Source organism: Pithys albifrons, chromosome 13 (genome assembly GCF_047495875.1).
Source record: "Pithys albifrons albifrons isolate INPA30051 chromosome 13, PitAlb_v1, whole genome shotgun sequence".
Taxonomy (NCBI): Eukaryota; Metazoa; Chordata; class Aves; order Passeriformes; family Thamnophilidae; genus Pithys; species Pithys albifrons.
In genome coordinates this window covers 829,712-846,480 of record NC_092470.1, presented here as the reverse complement: position 1 = coordinate 846,480, position 16,769 = coordinate 829,712, and the positions used below count along the sequence as shown (strand labels likewise).

The 16,769-nt window shown below is 45.8% G+C and overlaps 1 protein-coding gene across 4 annotated transcripts in view; it reads left to right on the top strand.

Moving 5' to 3' along the window:
• The window catches only part of ACSBG1 (acyl-CoA synthetase bubblegum family member 1), a 38,464-nt gene that overhangs the window by 19,074 nt on the left and 2,621 nt on the right, over positions 1 to 16,769 (top strand). For 3 of the 4 annotated variants that reach the window (XM_071568946.1, XM_071568949.1, XM_071568950.1), the window contains 11 exons: positions 1,791 to 2,008; positions 2,628 to 2,716; positions 3,478 to 3,598; positions 5,658 to 5,738; positions 7,825 to 7,974; positions 10,240 to 10,416; positions 10,903 to 11,084; positions 12,052 to 12,285; positions 12,800 to 13,017; positions 14,890 to 15,029; positions 15,987 to 16,233. In XM_071568946.1, coding sequence (XP_071425047.1) covers positions 1,791 to 2,008; positions 2,628 to 2,716; positions 3,478 to 3,598; positions 5,658 to 5,738; positions 7,825 to 7,974; positions 10,240 to 10,416; positions 10,903 to 11,084; positions 12,052 to 12,285; positions 12,800 to 13,017; positions 14,890 to 15,029; positions 15,987 to 16,233 — 1,857 coding nt within the window. The remainder of the gene's footprint in view (positions 1 to 1,790; positions 2,009 to 2,627; positions 2,717 to 3,477; positions 3,599 to 5,657; positions 5,739 to 7,824; positions 7,975 to 10,239; positions 10,417 to 10,902; positions 11,085 to 12,051; positions 12,286 to 12,799; positions 13,018 to 14,889; positions 15,030 to 15,986; positions 16,234 to 16,769) is intronic. The other variant, XM_071568947.1, reaches the window with a different exon arrangement.

Below are 16,769 nucleotides of genomic sequence, written 5' to 3'. Positions count from 1 at the left end.
AAGCCCAGCAGTAGAACCCAGCCCCCTGGGGCACAAACACAGTGGGGTTTGTTGGCCCCTGTGCTGGCCCCTGGGCTGTTATGGGTTCACCCCCACGTGGTTCCTCTGAGTCCAAAGTAAAAGGTGAAAAACCTGTTGGTGCAGATGATGTCACAGTCTGGTCGAGAGTGGTGGTCTCCTCCTGTCCAGGTTCTGCTCCTCCTCTGGATCCAACAAGTGGTCCCCAAGTCCCCAAACCCCCAAGATTCTCTCCCCTCGGGTGCAGGTGGGAGCACCCAGTCCCTCCCCCAGGGCAGGGAGTTCCACACTGGGGGATCTGACTCTGGAAGTCAGGGGGGATTTTGGAATCGTTGCTGGCCCATGAGCAGAGCTGAGCCCTCAGGTGGGTGTGGAGGTACCAAGGACTCCTCAGAGGGGAGTTTCCCAGCTCCTCTCCCAGGCTTCTTTCCCATCCAGCTCCCAGCCTGAGTGGTCAGGTGTGTCCTGGGCAGCTGCTGCCAATGGTCCATTGTTAACAGTTCCTGGGAAATGGCAGAGAGGGTGTAGAATGTACAGCTTTGGTCACACCCACACAGTGGTCTCAGCTGCTGAACCAGGACAAGCAACAAGAGGAGTAGCATTGCAGAGGGATGTTGTACTTCTGAACGGTCCAGAAATGCTCTTTCTCAACCTCTGGACTGCCAGGAAACAGTACAGATCTTATCTGAACTTCTTCACACTGTTTGCTTTGTATAAGTGTAGTAAAAGACAATTGTGCTAATTAACTTTTATCAGGAACTTCAGAAATCCTCTTTTCTATTACACTTAATGCTTACAAGTCTGAGCACTTTAATCTAAAATTTTTTCATTGTCTCACTCTACAATATATCTTTTTTATGTTTATGCTAAAAGTGTTTCTCCATCTATGAAATTAAATCTAAAGAAAGAAGTGTTGTTCTTAAGATGTTCCTGTCCTGTTTTATTGAGAAGTGTGGGAACTGTTTGGCAGGGGAGTTGTGGGAGGGTCTGTGTTTTCCTTGTGAGAATTCACCTGAATTTTGCCAAGTCACCAACCCCCAGATCCTCTAAGGGGTGTATTTAGACTCTTGCTTGGTTTGCAAGAGCCAAGTAGAGTCTCTGAGACACACATTTCTTACGAAGTCCTTGGTGAGAATCAGTTGGCATTTGTTGGTGCTGTGTCTGTGTCCTGTCAGGAAGGGGAAAAAAATACAGGGAGAGAACAAGTGGATGGTGGAAAGGCAGAGGGAGGAAGACAGGAGTAGGAAAAGATGCAAAATGCCATGGAAAAAGATGGAAAGAGGGGTGGATGGAGTGAACATGGGTAGATGACCAATGAAAAAACTGGGGGAAATAGTGTGTGACCAGGACAGGATGAGGGAGAAGAGCTGGAGGGGAAGGAGGGAGGCAAGAGTTACAACAAGCAAAAAGAGCTTGGATATTGAATATTTTGGAGTTCTGTATACCTGATTCACTGAGTGCTCTGTTAGCACAAGGAGTCCTGCAGGGCTGGGGATGGGCACACAGGTGGCTCTGGGGCTGGTGGTGTGCCTGTAACACACAGGAGATCAGCATAACTCTGTGTGGTTGCACTTCTGGTCGAGGTGTAACAAAGAAAGAGTCCTCTTTTTACATTGTGTGTTTGAGAGTAAGATAATTAGAAAGCCCTTCTCTCAAAAGGTGGGAAGTGTCAGAGTTGTGCTTGGTTTTTGTTGATCCTCTTGCCTTCTGGTGCACAGCACGTGGCCTTTTCTAGTGCTAGAATTCCCTGACAATAGTGTTTTACCTTCCAGAGTCCCTGTGGACTTCCTTTGCTGATGGCAGAGTCAGGCTGAGGATAGACAAGTCCTGTCCACAGACTCCCATAACAGTTCATCAGATGTTCAAGGAGAGCCTGGAAAAATACGGGTCCCTTAATGCTTTGGCCAGCAAAAAGAATGGAAAGTGGGAGAAAATAACTTTTTCAGAGTATTATTGCCTCTCCAGGAAAGCAGCCAAGAGCTTCTTGAAGGTAAGTACAGGAAAAAAAAAACACCACAATTCTTTTTGTCCTTTTGTGTCCTTTAGAAAACAAACCAACCAGCCTAACAAAAAACAAAATCAACCCCCAAACCCACAACATAAGAGGTTTTCCCATTATTTGAAGATCAGTAGACATTGAAATACTGATGAAAGTGGGGTTTGGTCGAGGAGATGACATTGCGGGAGCTGCTGAGCCCACTGTCCCACTGGGACATGGGCACAGAGCTCAGTGGGGGGCCTTTGAGAGTAAAAAGAAAACTAAGGCAGAGTGGTATTTTCATGAATTCGGTGAGATAAAGGCAATTCAAAAACCTTCTCAACACAAGGCAATATTAGTCCTCATTATGCTCTGGTTCATATTGGAATGTTCTGGGGGTCAGGCCTTCCTGGGCAGCAGAGCTCAAGCAGACAGGGGAAGGTAGTGGAGAAGTTCCCTTCTGTTAATTGCTGCTAATTACTGGGTTTGCTGTGAGTGCCAAAGCAGAGCTGTGTGTGGACATGCCTTGTCAGTCCTGCAGGAATAACTCAGGAGTTTGCAGGGTTTATGTGCCTGGGGATGCTGCTCTCACTGTGCCTGTTTTGTAAACCTCATGTTGGTTATTTGGAAGCTTGGTCTGGAACGGTTCCACAGCGTGGCAATTCTTGGATTTAATGCTCCAGAGTGGTTCATCTCAGCTGTTGGAGCTGTTTTTGCTGGGTAAGACTTTGGGGGGGGGGGTGGGTTGGTTTTGAGGGGGATCTGGGGATTTCTGATTTGCTAGAGCTGGAAATGTAGCAATAAGTATGTGGTGTCATATTTTGGAAGTTGTGCAGCATGTTTAGGGACCTGCTGCAGTCTCATATCTGCAGCGGTCCAGACACACACACTGATCCTGTTTGCTGTGGGCTCAGCTGTGACAGAAGCTCTTGTACAGTATCTCACCACTGGGAGAGGTGGGCAACAGATGAGACTCCCAGTTTGATATGAATGGTATTTGTCTGCAGCAAGGTATGTTCAAGTAGAGCAAATAACATCTGAGTATTGACTATCCTGATTCCTTCTGTCCTGACACCCCTTTACACAATTGGGGTTTTACTTCTTCAGCTGTTCTGTGTCAGTGAAATCCAAACCTGTATCTGTGTCCAGCTTGAACAGAAGGAGGACATGGGAGGGGATTTTTACCACTTGTGAGCTGACTCTCAAGTCGCCTCAAGTGGGTGAAGACACCGAATCGTGGCCCAAAGCACCTTCTACTGAACAGAGTTCTGAGAGGAGCTTTTGGAATGGGCATAAATCCGAGGCACTATGTCTGAGTACATGATCCAAATGTGAGAACTGTGCTGCTGTTTGCTCCCACATCTTCAAACTCTTTCAGCCTTCACCTTTGATTATGAGTCTCTTTCGAAACTAAGTGCATGTGTATGGTATGTATATAAATATATGTACTTATATGTGTATATATAAATGTTTTGATACAGAGGCATTGTCACAGGAATATACACAACCAATTCCCCAGAGGCCTGTCAGTACATTGCTCATGACAGCAAAACCAATATCATGGTTGTGGAAAATCAGAAGCAACTGGAGAAGATAATGCAGGTACAGGGTGGCTGTGGGGTTACTGAAGAGCCATCATGCTGTCATTTCTCAGTGCTGTGTTTCTCCCAAATGCCTCACACACCATCTGTACCCTGAGGGATTTCATGGGAGTGTTCTCACCCAGAGATCCAGGGCATGAGCTCGTGGGAAGCTTGCTGCTCTGGCCCCTGCAGTGTCTGTGGCTCCAGCGGAGCTCAGGGGATGGGTCAGTGCAGACTCACCTGAATAAACCACATTTGCATCTGTGCTGCTTTAAAGGTGAAACAGCAGGAGAAACAAACCCACCACAAGAGAGATTATAAGTCACAGTTACAATTTAATAACAATATTACAATAAATGCAATGACACAAAGAGAAATTGGGTTTAACTCACAAAACCCAGCAGTCTAACCCAGCCCCCTGGGGCGCAAACATCGTGGGGTTTGGTGGCCCCTGTGCTGAGCCCCACGTGGTTCCTTCGAGTCCAAAGTAAAAGGAAGGGAAAAACCTGTTGGTGCAGATGATGTCACAGTCTGGTGGAGAGTGGTGGGCTCCTCCTGTCCAGGTTCTGCTCCTCCTCTGGATCCGACGAGTGGTTCCCCAAGTCCCCAAACCCCCAAGATTCTCTCCCCTCAGGTGCAGGTGGGAGCACCCAGTGCCTCCCCCAGGGCAGGGAGTTCCACACTGGGGGATCTGACTCTGGGAGTCAGGGGGGATTTTGGAATCGTTGCTGGCCCATGAGCAGAGATGACCCCTCAGGTGGGTGTGGAGGTGCCAAGGACTCCCCAGAGGGGAGTTCTCTCAGCTCCTCTCCCAGGCTTCTTTCCCATCCAGCTCCCAGCCTGAGTGGTCAGGTGTGTCCTGGGCAGCTGCTGCCAATGGTCCATTGTTACCAGTTTGTGGGAAATGGAATAGAGGGTGTAGAATGCACAGCTTTGGTCACACCCACACAGTGATAAACTGTCCCAGCTGCTGAACTGGGACACATCCCATGTTTGTACTGTCACCACCTGGTTCTCTCTGTGCTTGGCCAAACTTGAATGGAAGAGATGATGCTGATGCAGTTTAGATATCAAGGATGCCAGTGCTCAGGGTTTCCTCTGCCCAAGGTCTCACCTTTTCCTCTCCTTACATCAGCCAGTGAGGCTGCTGAGTTCCTGCACTTTGGTGGCACCATGGCTAACGTGGGACAGACCTGAGTGAGAGAGGAGGAGTAGCCCCTCCAAAGACTGAAGAACCCTGGAGAGCTGGGACTGGGTTTCAGCAGAGGTGCCAGATGGAAAGCCCAATTTGACAGAAAGATCCGCATCCCAGGACATGGGGAGCAGCTCAGCAGCTCCCTGGGAAGGGCTTGGCTCTCTCTCACATGTTGGGAAGGCATCAAACTTACCCCAAATTGCAGTTTGCTGAAGCAAGGAGATCCTCCAGGGTGGAGTTTTCTGCCAAAAATATGTACCTGCCAGAGGGAAATCAGCTCATGTTTTATTCCAAATGTGTTTGATATAAGTTGTACATTAATTATTTTGTATTTTGTAGCTTTATTTTATATGTGATTTGTAGGAAGACAGATTTTTATATGTCTTCTGGAACAGAGGGGGTTTTGAAACACTTTTTTCCTGGAAGAACTAAGACTGAAATCATATTTCAATTGCTGTCCTTCCAATGATATGTTTGCTTTTCTCCTGAAGGAAGTAAACCCTTTTTTAGCCCCTGAACACCAGTTTTTGCTGAGGGGCTTTGCTGGTATTGCAGCAGGGAGGGGCAGCTCCTGTCCTGCCACTGTGTGCCTGGGTGTGCCCTCGTGGGCAGTGGAGAAAGGAGGCTGAGGAGCCACTTCTGGGCCGTTTTTCACTCCTTTCACACCTTTTGACCAGATTTTCTAGGGCAGACTCTGTAGTTCCCTCCTCCTTCCCCTGCCTCGTGTTGAGCTGAGCTGGTTGGGGTGAGTTTGGGGGACAATATTTGGGAGTGGAGGGAAGGTTTTGTGCCTGTCAAGCCATTACACTTTTGGCAGTATTTTAGTGGGGAAAAGCCCACACAAGATATGAAAAATAAATAATTATTTTTTAAAATCCAACAGATCTGGGATCACTTGCCACACTTGAAAGCTGTTGTGCTGTATAAGGACTCCATTGCAGAGAGACACCCAAATCTGTACACGGTATGTGAGTGGCAGAACAAACCTAGAATTTGGGGGTATTATTTATTCCACACATTTCTGCCCTATTTATTCCATACATTTCTGCTCTGTTTTGTCAGGGAAGTGTCACTGAGAATTCATTGCTGCTCTCCACCAAACACACTCAGAAGCTTCATCAGCTTTTTCTGTTTAATTTACCTGGGATTTCTTGTTTGATACTTTACATTTAAAATTGCTTAACTCTCTCTCTTGGGTCTTCTTTGTATTCAGGTTGACACCTCTTGGTTTCAGGTGGCAATGTGTACTCTCAGATGGTTAAAAATCAAATTGTCCCTGATGAACACTGAATTGTGGTGTGTTACTCTGGATCCAAGAACAGGAGACTTCTTGTTCTTTTACAGATGAGAGTTGCATTTTGCTTGCACCAAATATTTCTGGGGATAGGCAACAAAAAGGACTGTGGACTACACAGAGGAGCTCATTTTCTGAGTACATGTAGAATCTTTGTAGCACATGTTAAAAGTAAAGAAAAAAAGTACAAGGAAAAGACACTTCTGAGTGGTAGAAGCTCAGCTTTTAAGTATAAGAGGTTGTAGTAATCCAGATTTTTATATAATACATTATATATATTTATTTTATAGAATATGTTTTGTATATAATATAAATATTATATATATATTTGGAAAATATAATTGAAGCTGAGTAATTCTTAAGCAATAATAATACAAAAATCAGCATTTTAAGGGGACTACAGATTATCGGATTTTAGGGTATAAAACTTAAACTGTGGAAAGTATATATTAATGAAGAGTGAATAGCAGAGAATTATTTTAAAATATTTGCAATGTTGACAACCTGGTAAGAAAAAATCTTCTGTGCTTTTCCCCCCTTATATCTTGCATATAACTTAATAACAAACAGTGACTGTTCCAATCTGGACAATCACATCCTTGATACTTTGCAGGAGCTTGGGAAATTGGTGCTGATGGAAAATACCAAGACATGTCTCCTTGCTGCAGAGCTGGACAGTGCATTGCCTCTCTTTTTGGGGGTGGTTTGTTGGGAGAAAGGATAAAAGTGATGGATAATCCTCAGTACGGCTTTTCCACCCATGGGAAGGAAGTTTAGGGGCCACAGAGGCCAATTGTTGTAATCTCAGTGGCAAAGGCAGAGCTCTGAGACCCTCAAGCCCGGAATCTCCTTTTCCACCTCTTCAAGTCACTATTGCTTTGTGGTCCCAGCTACAGCTCCAAGAAATCCTTGGGAAATGGAGGTGCTGCATTGGAATAAAACAGTTCTGTAGCACAGGATCAGCCACTTGATTGCAGTGGGAAACTAAACTGGAAGTTTGGTTATTGATCCTCTTAAAAACTGCTGTGACCCACTAATTTTCCATTGTCATTGAACTCAGAGGTGCACTGACCCATCAGAGCTGTGCAACAGAAGTGTTTGGGAACAACCAGTGTAACACAGACCATCAGGTTCAGGATCCCTCTGGGCTCATCTGTGTGGCACAAAAGTCCACTGTCATAAAGGGTTTATCCCACTCCAGAATGAGCCAAATTTGAATGCAGGTTGTGACAAGCATCACATGCTCTGTTTCCTAGAAAACAGCAGATAATTTGGGCAAACATTCACTCAATCTAGATAATGATGCTTTTGCAAAGAAGCTTTCATCCAATTGCTTTATGGTTATATTCATGTAGAGTACAGTGACTTATATAGGAGATGACACAAGTGTTCACTTACCTAAAAATGATGCATCCAGGCTCCTTTAAATAAGACTCAAAATCATTCTTACAGTGTGAGACAGTAACAGCATTTCAGCCTCCATGACTTATCCCCAGACCCACGTTGGAGGAGGAATAGTGTTACTGTTCCCTTCTTGGACATGGAAAAGACTCAGGACAGCACAGAGTGTGTTTGCCATCACACAGGGAGTTCTAAGCTGGATTTGCCACGCCTGTTACACAGGCAAGATCTGGGCAACTTGGCTGGGACACACATTCAAACCAGGCACTGAAGGGTTTTGAGAGGGGGAGATGCAGAACTGTATCAGTTCCTGAGAAGCCATTTGATCTCCTCTGTTTTGTGTTACGTGTTCTAGATGGAGGAGTTTCTGGAGCTTGGAGATGACATCCCTGACATCACTCTGGATGATGTTATCAACTCCCAGAAGCCCAATCAGTGCTGTGTGCTGATCTACACCTCTGGAACCACTGGGAAGCCCAAGGGAGCCATGCTGAGCCATGACAATGTATGTGCTTCAGGCTCTGCCTTTGGCAGGGAAGTGGCAAAGCAGGAGGGTGTTTATTGCTGTGGTTTGAAGTGACTGCTACACACCAGAGCCCTGAAATCCTTTTCCTTTCACCACAAGGGTGGTGCACTGCAGAGCAATGTTTGGAGTGTTCAGCTGTTTCTGGTAAAGTATGAGCAAGATAAAGAATGAAACTCCACTCAAACCACAAAGCTGAACAGCTCATGAGTATAAATCTGAATTTTTTTATTCCCTGGATTGCTTGTGAGAGGTAGTGCATATATTCATAAATAAAATTCCCAGATTGCCAAAAAGTCTGTCAGGTGATGTGACAGATCATTGTAAAACAAATCCCAGACATCAGGCAGGTACTGGGGGACTGATGGAGCACCTTTCGTTAAAGCTGAGGGTGGAGATGTGGGTTTGTGCTTTGGCCTTTTGTGTGCAGGTCTCTCCATCTGTCACTGGAGAATACCACAGCTCCAGTGCTGGTGCTCACAGCAGCCCTCCCTGCACTGCTGCAAACAGAACATTTCCAGCTGCAGGGAAGAGCAAAGAGTTTGCAAAGGGGACTTTCCACACAGGTCTGCTAGCAGAGGGTGGAAGTGGAGTTGTGTTGGGAGTTTATATATCTAGTTTGTCATAAGACAGCTGAGCAGGAGTGGAAGGTGGAGCCTTTCTGAGCACATAGAGGATCTGAGAAAGCTGGTCTGAGCTGTGGCCTCTTCCCTTAAAATAAAGCAGAAATTCTTGCAGACATGCACCCTGTGAGCAGCAATTCACTCCTATGTAGGGAATTAGTACAGTAGCATTTGGAAGCAGAACACTGTGGACTTGGGAGACAACAAGGCTGATCTGATGTTGCAAATCTCTGTTTCCAAGGAGTCTGGTGTCATTTCCTGCCAGCTGCCAAACTATTCTTGGCTGCTGATCACAAACAGGCTATTTTTGTGTTGACAAACTCTGCAAGGCAAGCCCTGCCCGTGGCTGTGCTGCTGCCTTCTTTAGGCACAGAGCTTTGCCAGTGTCCCTGTGCCCACCCAGGGCTGGGTCAGTGCTGGCTGCCCCACACAGTCTGCTCTGAGGATCCTCCCATCCTTCTGCTGTCTGAGTGTCGAGAGCCACTTGGCCAGTGCTGCCATCTGAGCTTGAAGTGGCCTGACCTGGCACATTAAAGCCCTCTCCTGACAGCCCCTGTTTCCTCAGGCCAAGTGTGCCCTTGTCCCATGTCACTCCCTACAGGGGAGGTGGCAGGGCCATGCTGTGGCAAAGGATGTCACGTGCGATTTGTGTCTCTGCCGCCTTCAATAATCCCATTCCTGTGTCCTGCACTACCCACTTTAGGTCACAGACTCCCCTGAGAAAGAGCTGTTTCTTTCTCTTGGTTATGGATTTCTGGTTTATTTGGGGGTTTTGAGGGGGTTTGTTTGTTTTGGGTTTTATTTTTCTTGGAGCTTTTATACATACAAACATTTTCCTCTGCCTCTCATATCATGACATATTTGTGGGTCCGTGTTCTGATAATGAAGAGGTGCATATTTAGCATCTTTGAACTGCTTTTTCTGAGGCTCAGCGGGACTTGGGAAGAAGTGGAGGGAAATACCATCCTGCTTCACTAAGAAGTCAAGCAGCACATCCTTAAAAATATCCATGGATGTGCTGCCTCTCCTGAGGAGGGTGTTTATGTGTGTGTCACTTGTGAGCCCCTGTGGAGAACATTCCAGAGGCTTCCAGAGGAGCAGAGCAGAGCTGCTGTCACCTCCTGAGTGCTCACCCAGGGATGGTCAATACAAGACAAGGAGCTTGTGCCAATGCTGAATTGTCCTCTGAGCTCACTGATCACTTATTGTCCTTTTCCAGGTAAACCTGTAGGCACAGCCCTGGTGCCAAGGGCCAGTTTGACAGAGAGTGGGAACAGCAGGAGAGCTGTGAAGGAAGGGGCACAGAATTTCCTGCTTGTCCATGCAGACCATGGCTGCTGCTCAGGATGTCACCAGGGACAGGAGAGTTGGTGGCATTCACAGCCCAGCCAGGCAGCAGGACTCCTTTTACTCATGTCATCTGCACTTCTGGATTGCTGTGAAGGTCATCTGGCTTTGGCCTGAGTGTCCCCAGGGAGTTGACAGTCACTATTGCAATGTCTGCAGCAACTTCTCTGAGCACAGATTCTCCATAGTTACATCAGTGCAGCATCAGGGTCCTTAGTTTAAAAAATTCAACTCAAACCCAAACATGCCTCATGTGTTTCCTTATTTATTCCCACAGATCACTTGGACATCAGCCCATTGCAGCAGAGCTGGAGACATGCAGCCTGCAGAGGTGCAGCAGGAGTCCATAGTGAGTTACCTGCCCCTCAGCCACATTGCTGCACAGATCTATGACCTGTGGACTGGAATCAAGTGGGGAGAGCAGGTCTACTTTGCTGAGCCAGATGCTCTAAAGGTACCTTGTCTTGCATTGCATCTAATGAAGGTTGCACTTCGTTCTGTTAGAAAACATCCTAAGGAGAGAATATGATCTTTGAGGAGTTGTAAAGGATGAAGATTGAACATCTGTTGTTGTAAGAATTATGGAAAAATAAAGTCCATTAGATTGGTGATCCAGTGCTTTAGATTCCAATTAAAATATATACTCCAGATCCATAAGGGTTTTTTAAAACAAAAGAGGAGGCATCTAAAGCAAGAGAAGTACATGCAATTTTTGGAGGAAGGGAGGCAGGAGGAACTAACCCACCTGTGTGTTTTCTGTGCCTCCCCAATGTCAGACCTGCACAGGTGACTGCAGGTCTGACTGAAGCAGTCCTCCTTCATATCCTACATTCTACTCATGTTCTGCACCCCTAAAAATGCAGGTTCTGCATCACCAAACCTCTTTAGCTCTGTTCTGTGCCTTTTGCAAAGCTTTGACACTGGTTAATGGTTCTAACAGGGCAGCTTGATCAACACACTAAAGGAAGTGCAGCCAACATCTCACATGGGAGTTCCTCGAGTGTGGGAGAAAATCATGGAGAAAATAAAGGATGCTTCTGCTCAGTCAGGATTCCTGAAGAAGAAAATGCTCTCCTGGGCTATGGCATTGAGCTTAGAGAGGAACCTGAATGGCTCCAGCAGGTATGTATTGCAGTGAGGGAGACTCCCAGGAACCTGGATGAGCTTGTAAGGAGCTGTGAAGCCCCAGCAGGACTCTGAGTATAAATGGCTCACATTTGGCCAGGCAACACAGCAAACAGAGGGAGGGGAGCTCCCAATCCCTGCAGGCTGATCCTAAACACAGGGGACTGTCCCAAGTGTCCCTCCATCCTCCTTGAGGACAATCCCACTGGCATATCCCCTGCTAGGTTGGTTTGCAGCTGGGAGAGCTCCCTGGGCAGTCCCTGCTCCCCAAGACTGTGCAGGGGCTGCTCTCTGGGGTAAGGAGGGGCAGAAGAGGGTCTGTGGGAAGGGGAAACTCAGGCACAGCCCAGACAGACTGGCTTAGCACAGCTGGGGATATAATCACAGAATCACAGAATCAACTGGGTTGGAAGAGACCTCTGAGATCATCAAGTCCAACCCTTGATCCAACCCCACATTGATTACCAGACCATAATGTATAAATGCAAACACTAACCCAATTCAGTTCTCTCCTGTCCCAAAGTTCTTTAAAGCACAACAATGCAATGAAGTGTGAAATTGCTTACAGAAAATGGTATTCCAGAAGATCATTCCATGATATTGCTTTGCTTGTTTGATCATTCAGCTTCTCAGAGAAGTCCTCAGATGTTAGTGGTGTAGGCTCTCAGAGACACATTTAAGGGATAAAGAATCAGGAATACCAGAGCTTTGCTGTGTGCAATATGGTTTTGCAGATTCTTTATGTATTTGCTGTATTCAGATACCTCAAGAGTTGGAGGTATGAAAGCGGGAGCAGTGAAAGACACTGAATAAATTCAAAAAGGGTGAATAACTCACCTGTTCTTACTGGTGTAACCTCTGTCAACACCCAAACCCAAATGATAGATATCTCTCTGAACAGAATCTGTGCCTGACTTTGCTCTGAACCCTTGCTGTGTTGCTGTGCCCTGTGTTGTGCCCCCAGCAGTGACCTGAAGCAGCTGTGGGCAAGGCTGGCAGACTCCCTGGTGCTGGCCAAGCTGCGTGGTGCCCTGGGGCTCTCCTGCTGCCACAAGCACTTCTGTGGGGCTGCCCCTCTCACCACAGAGACCCTGCACTTCTTTCTGGGGCTCAACATCCCCCTCTATGAGGCCTATGGCATGAGTGAGACCACGGGCCCCCACTGCCTGTCTGGCCCCCATCTATACAGGCAGCATAGGTGAGTTTGCTGTTTTTTATTATTGTTTTAATGTGCTCTGCTTCATTATGTCTATGGAAAGAGTATTTACTGAGGCCAGCAATTATCTTGTGGCTATTTTATTGTTTCTGAGTGCATTGTCACTCTGTTGTGACTTTGGGATACAGGTAACTCCCAGGTCAGGAGCTGCACTATCGCTGCACTATTGCACTGAAGGGAGCTACAGCATTATTGCAGAACAGTCATTAAATCTGATTTATATCCCAGTCCTGGCCCAGGGCAGTGTAACTTTCAAATGCAAGACCTCAAATACAAAAGTGAAGATAAAGAGGGGGGGGAAACCAGCAAGCACAGGCAGGACAAACTGCCAGAAAGTGCTCAGGTTCTCCAGCATCTCTGCCCTGCTGAACCAATGGTGGTATCTGCAGTCACTGTTCTTTTGGTAGTTCCAGGCATTGGGCATGTTAGCTTCTTATCAGAATGATGTTTGACATCCCTGTGCTCCCTGTGGGGCTTTTCTGCTCTTCCCTGAAAGCTGTGGGAAACCAGCCCCTGGATGCAGAGTGAAACTGCTGGACAAAGACACAGAAGGCCATGGAGAAATCTGTTTCTGGGGAAGGACTGTTTTCATGGGCTACTTAAATATGGAAGACAGAACTAAAGAAGCCTTTGATGAGGAGGGTTGGCTGCATTCTGGAGATTTAGGAAAGCTAGACAAGGATGGCTTTCTCTATGTCACTGGAAGAATTAAAGGTAAGAGGCAAAACCTTGCTCCTTGTTGTGGTAACTGCTCAGCCCTGTTCATTCTCATGGCAGAGGCTCAGTCTCATGGCAGAGGTTCACCCTCATGGCAGAGGTGCCCCCAAGGAGTGCCCTTCCTCTCCTGCCAGCATTACCGTCAGAGGAAGGAAAATAAACTCCCCCATGAGCAAACCAGGGTGTACTGTGCACTCAGGGAAAGTTCCCCTCCAAACTGTAATGGGTGGAGATGATTCACTTCCTGCAATGAGGTTTTTTATCTCCCAGACCTTTACTAGTCAGCATTAATTACAATTAGCAATATAAACTACTAACACAGGTTTAATGTGTCTTCTGCAATTTGAGGGATTCATTGGGTTGCTCAGACTCCCTTGGAATAAATTGGCCTGATTGCCCATTAGGCTGTTTGGACAGGAAGGAGAGGACACTGTGTATGCTCTGGGAGTTGTTGCTGCAGGTCAGGGGCAGGTCCCTCTGATGCCTCAGGAGCTGCATTTGCAGAGAGTTAAAGCTTGGGGGGGAAAATTATAGCTAAACCAATGACCCTGGGGTTGTTCCAGCAGTTGGCTGAAGTCTCAGTACAGCCAGATGGGTCCTTACTGACTTGGGAGCTTTTTTCCCAGCCCATATTCAGGGAGTGGGATTAGTCCCAGGCAAGAAGATTTCAGAAGTGAGTAACTGTCCCTTTAGAACAGACAGTGAATCACTAGGGGGATGACATGGGGCAGTGACCCTGTCAGAGGTGGTAAATTCAGGTCCAAACAAGGAAAAATCCAACAGGAGGCAGCAAAGAAGCTTTTCTGATGGTGACTGCAACAGGACTTCTTCCTCTGGTTCTCTGTCTTAGGAGTTTTAGGACTCCTGAGTTCAAAGATGCAGCTGGAGAAATCCATACAGGGGAGTATTTGTGGAGGTGTGGAAAACTCCTTGCAATTATTATAGTTGTCTGGGGGAAAGCTGATGTGTCAGACAGTGACAAAGTGAGGGCCAGAGAGATTGGCAGAGAGTCTGAGACAAATCAGGGCTATTGCAGGAGAGGGGAATGAAAGGAAAGGTTAGACCTAGAAAAGTTTGGCTGCATTATTTGTTGCAGCATGTTCTTAAATGCTGCAAAGAGGATTATTTAAGGACAGGGAGAAGTCACCAGCGTAATGAAAGCAAAGAGTTGGAATTTACTTAGGGAACACTCAAATTTGTAATAATTAACTTGAATATTATACTTCAGAACAAAGGTATTAAAATAAAATAAACATTCCTTATCAACAGAGTGAGGTATCCCCACTGCTTACAAGGTTGAAAAATATTAAGATTCCACTGTCATTATATTCTCATCCTGCGAAAAGCAGGGCAGGAATCCCTCCTTCCTCTGCAGATTCCTCCCTGCACCTCTGCCCAAACTCCTCCTGCCTTTTGCATGTTGCTTTTATGGAGCCTTCCTGAAGCAGCCACTTTTGTCTGACCCCTCTTGGTGGATTTAAGAATTGGTTTTAATCATGATGTTAACAATGAATTTGCTTGTTGGTAAGACAGCAACAATAAATTAGAGGGGGAATCCTAATTTGTGAGAGATGATCTCTCACAGAAAAATTCCAGATTAGGTAACAGTGTCTTGAGAATAACCTGTTTATGTAAAAATTATCTGGAGCAAATATGTTACACTGAGGGGGAGCTGAAAACTTGAGGATGTCTGAAAAACAGTAGCATTTTTATTTTGAGGATAATTAATAGGATTTGTTGTCTTTGGAAAACATTGTCTTGGAAAAAAATCTGTTATTCTTTATGTCAGAATAAGACAGGGGGTGGCTCCAGGAATTTATCCTGGAAATTTGTTGGAATTCCATTAACAGCATTTCTTTCCTTGTCTAGATTTGATCGTTACAGCTGGCGGTGAAAACGTGCCCCCAGTTCCCATTGAAGATGCTGTTAAAAAAGAGCTCCCAATTGTTAGCAATGCTATGATGATTGGAGATAAAAAGAAGTTTTTGTCCATGTTCCTGACCCTAAAGGTAAACCAGTTCTAATATTGCTTTTGGTGAAGTTATACACTGCACAAAAAAACAGAATCATTTTGAACCATTTATAAAAAGATCTAAATTACACAGGAGATGTCAGCAGGGGGGAAATGTGTAACAACTACAACCCAAACCCTGCTGGTCTGAACTGCTCCTCTTACTCTGCTGGACATCTGCATATTTACTGCTGTTTCTCCTACAGCTCTAATAAGAGCTATTTCAATGCAAACTGTTCATTAAGAAATGCTGGAATATTGAGAAGTCTCTGTACAGAGCACAATAACGGGGTTTATTCTGACAGCAAACAAATGTTTGTGTTTGGGCAAACCCTGAAACTTTCCAACAGAAATATTTCTCCACTTGTTATTTTTATAACACAAGAAGGGTGACTGTAGAACAAAATAATGAATGGCCTTGCTGAGGTATACAATTCTATTCCATTGAAAAATCACTGTTTACCTCAAACCTTTGCACTTGTGTTCTATGCACATACTGAGGCTGACACTGCAGGTTTTTTCAAGTTGTTTACCTCTGTGACTGATGCTCCCCATCTTCAGGTACAATAGAAATACTAATTTAAGAGGTTTAACTTCAAAGCAGGCTTCTATCTCGAGCTGTTTACATTGCACCACAGGAATTCCATTTAATGATGAGCTCAGTGTTTCCCTCCAAGGAGGAGTCATTTGGAAAGAATGGTAGAAATTCCAGCTCTGTTGCCTCATCCATTCACAAGTTTTACATCTGTTCATGTACATATAAGCCCAAAATACTTGCATTTGGTAGCCCAGTGGAAAGAGCAGCATGGTCACCTGTGGGTGCTCCTGCTTTTTAAGGCTTGCAGTAGGTCTGTGTGTTTGTGCTGAACCTTCTCAATCAGGGAGGACCCGACCAGAGAACTGTCAGTGCCTTCAGGACGGAGCAGTTGGTGCTTCACTCCCTTTGCTGTTTCAGACTGAGCTGGACCCAGACACATCTGAGCCCACTGACATTCTCACTGAGCAAGCCAGAGACTTCTGCCAGAAGATTGGCAGCAAAGCCACCAGAGTATCTGAGATTGTGGCCACCAGAGACCAGGCAGTGTTTGTGGCCATCCAGGAGGGCATTGACAGAGTCAACAGCACTGCCACCAACAGGGTCCACTGCATCCAAAAGTGGAGAGTCCTGCCAAGAGACTTCTCCATCTCTGGGGGAGAACTAGGTAAGATTTGCTGCTTTATGCTGAGGTGGAGTTTTGCATGTCAAATCCTGGGCACAGCCACCAGAGGGAAAGGAAAAACGTTCTGCAGTCCGTGGGAAAGAATACAAAAATTGGAGTTTCAGCTGTGTACACATTTATTAATCTGTGCTTAATTGCAAGTGCAGTTCTTATAGTTAAATTTCAGATTGCTTTGGGGAATTAAACAATCAGTTTGGGTTAATTCTTTGTGCAGTATTAATAACTTCCAGTAATAATACTGAAAGTTTCTCATTAAAAATAGAGAAGCAAGACAGTGAAACAGCCTGATAATGGAGACTGAAACACGTTACCAAACTCTTTGAATACACTAGGAATGATTTAAAAGCTTCCAAACCCATCATTCTTTATTTTAAATGAAAAAAGCAGTGGTCAGTTAGAGCCTCTCAGCTGCAGCTCCCTCTGAGGGGCTCTTGCTGGTGTGGAGGGAGCCTCACCCACCTCTCTGCTGGCATTTAATCCACACTGAGAGGGGGGCATGTTCTTCCCAACAGGCTCTT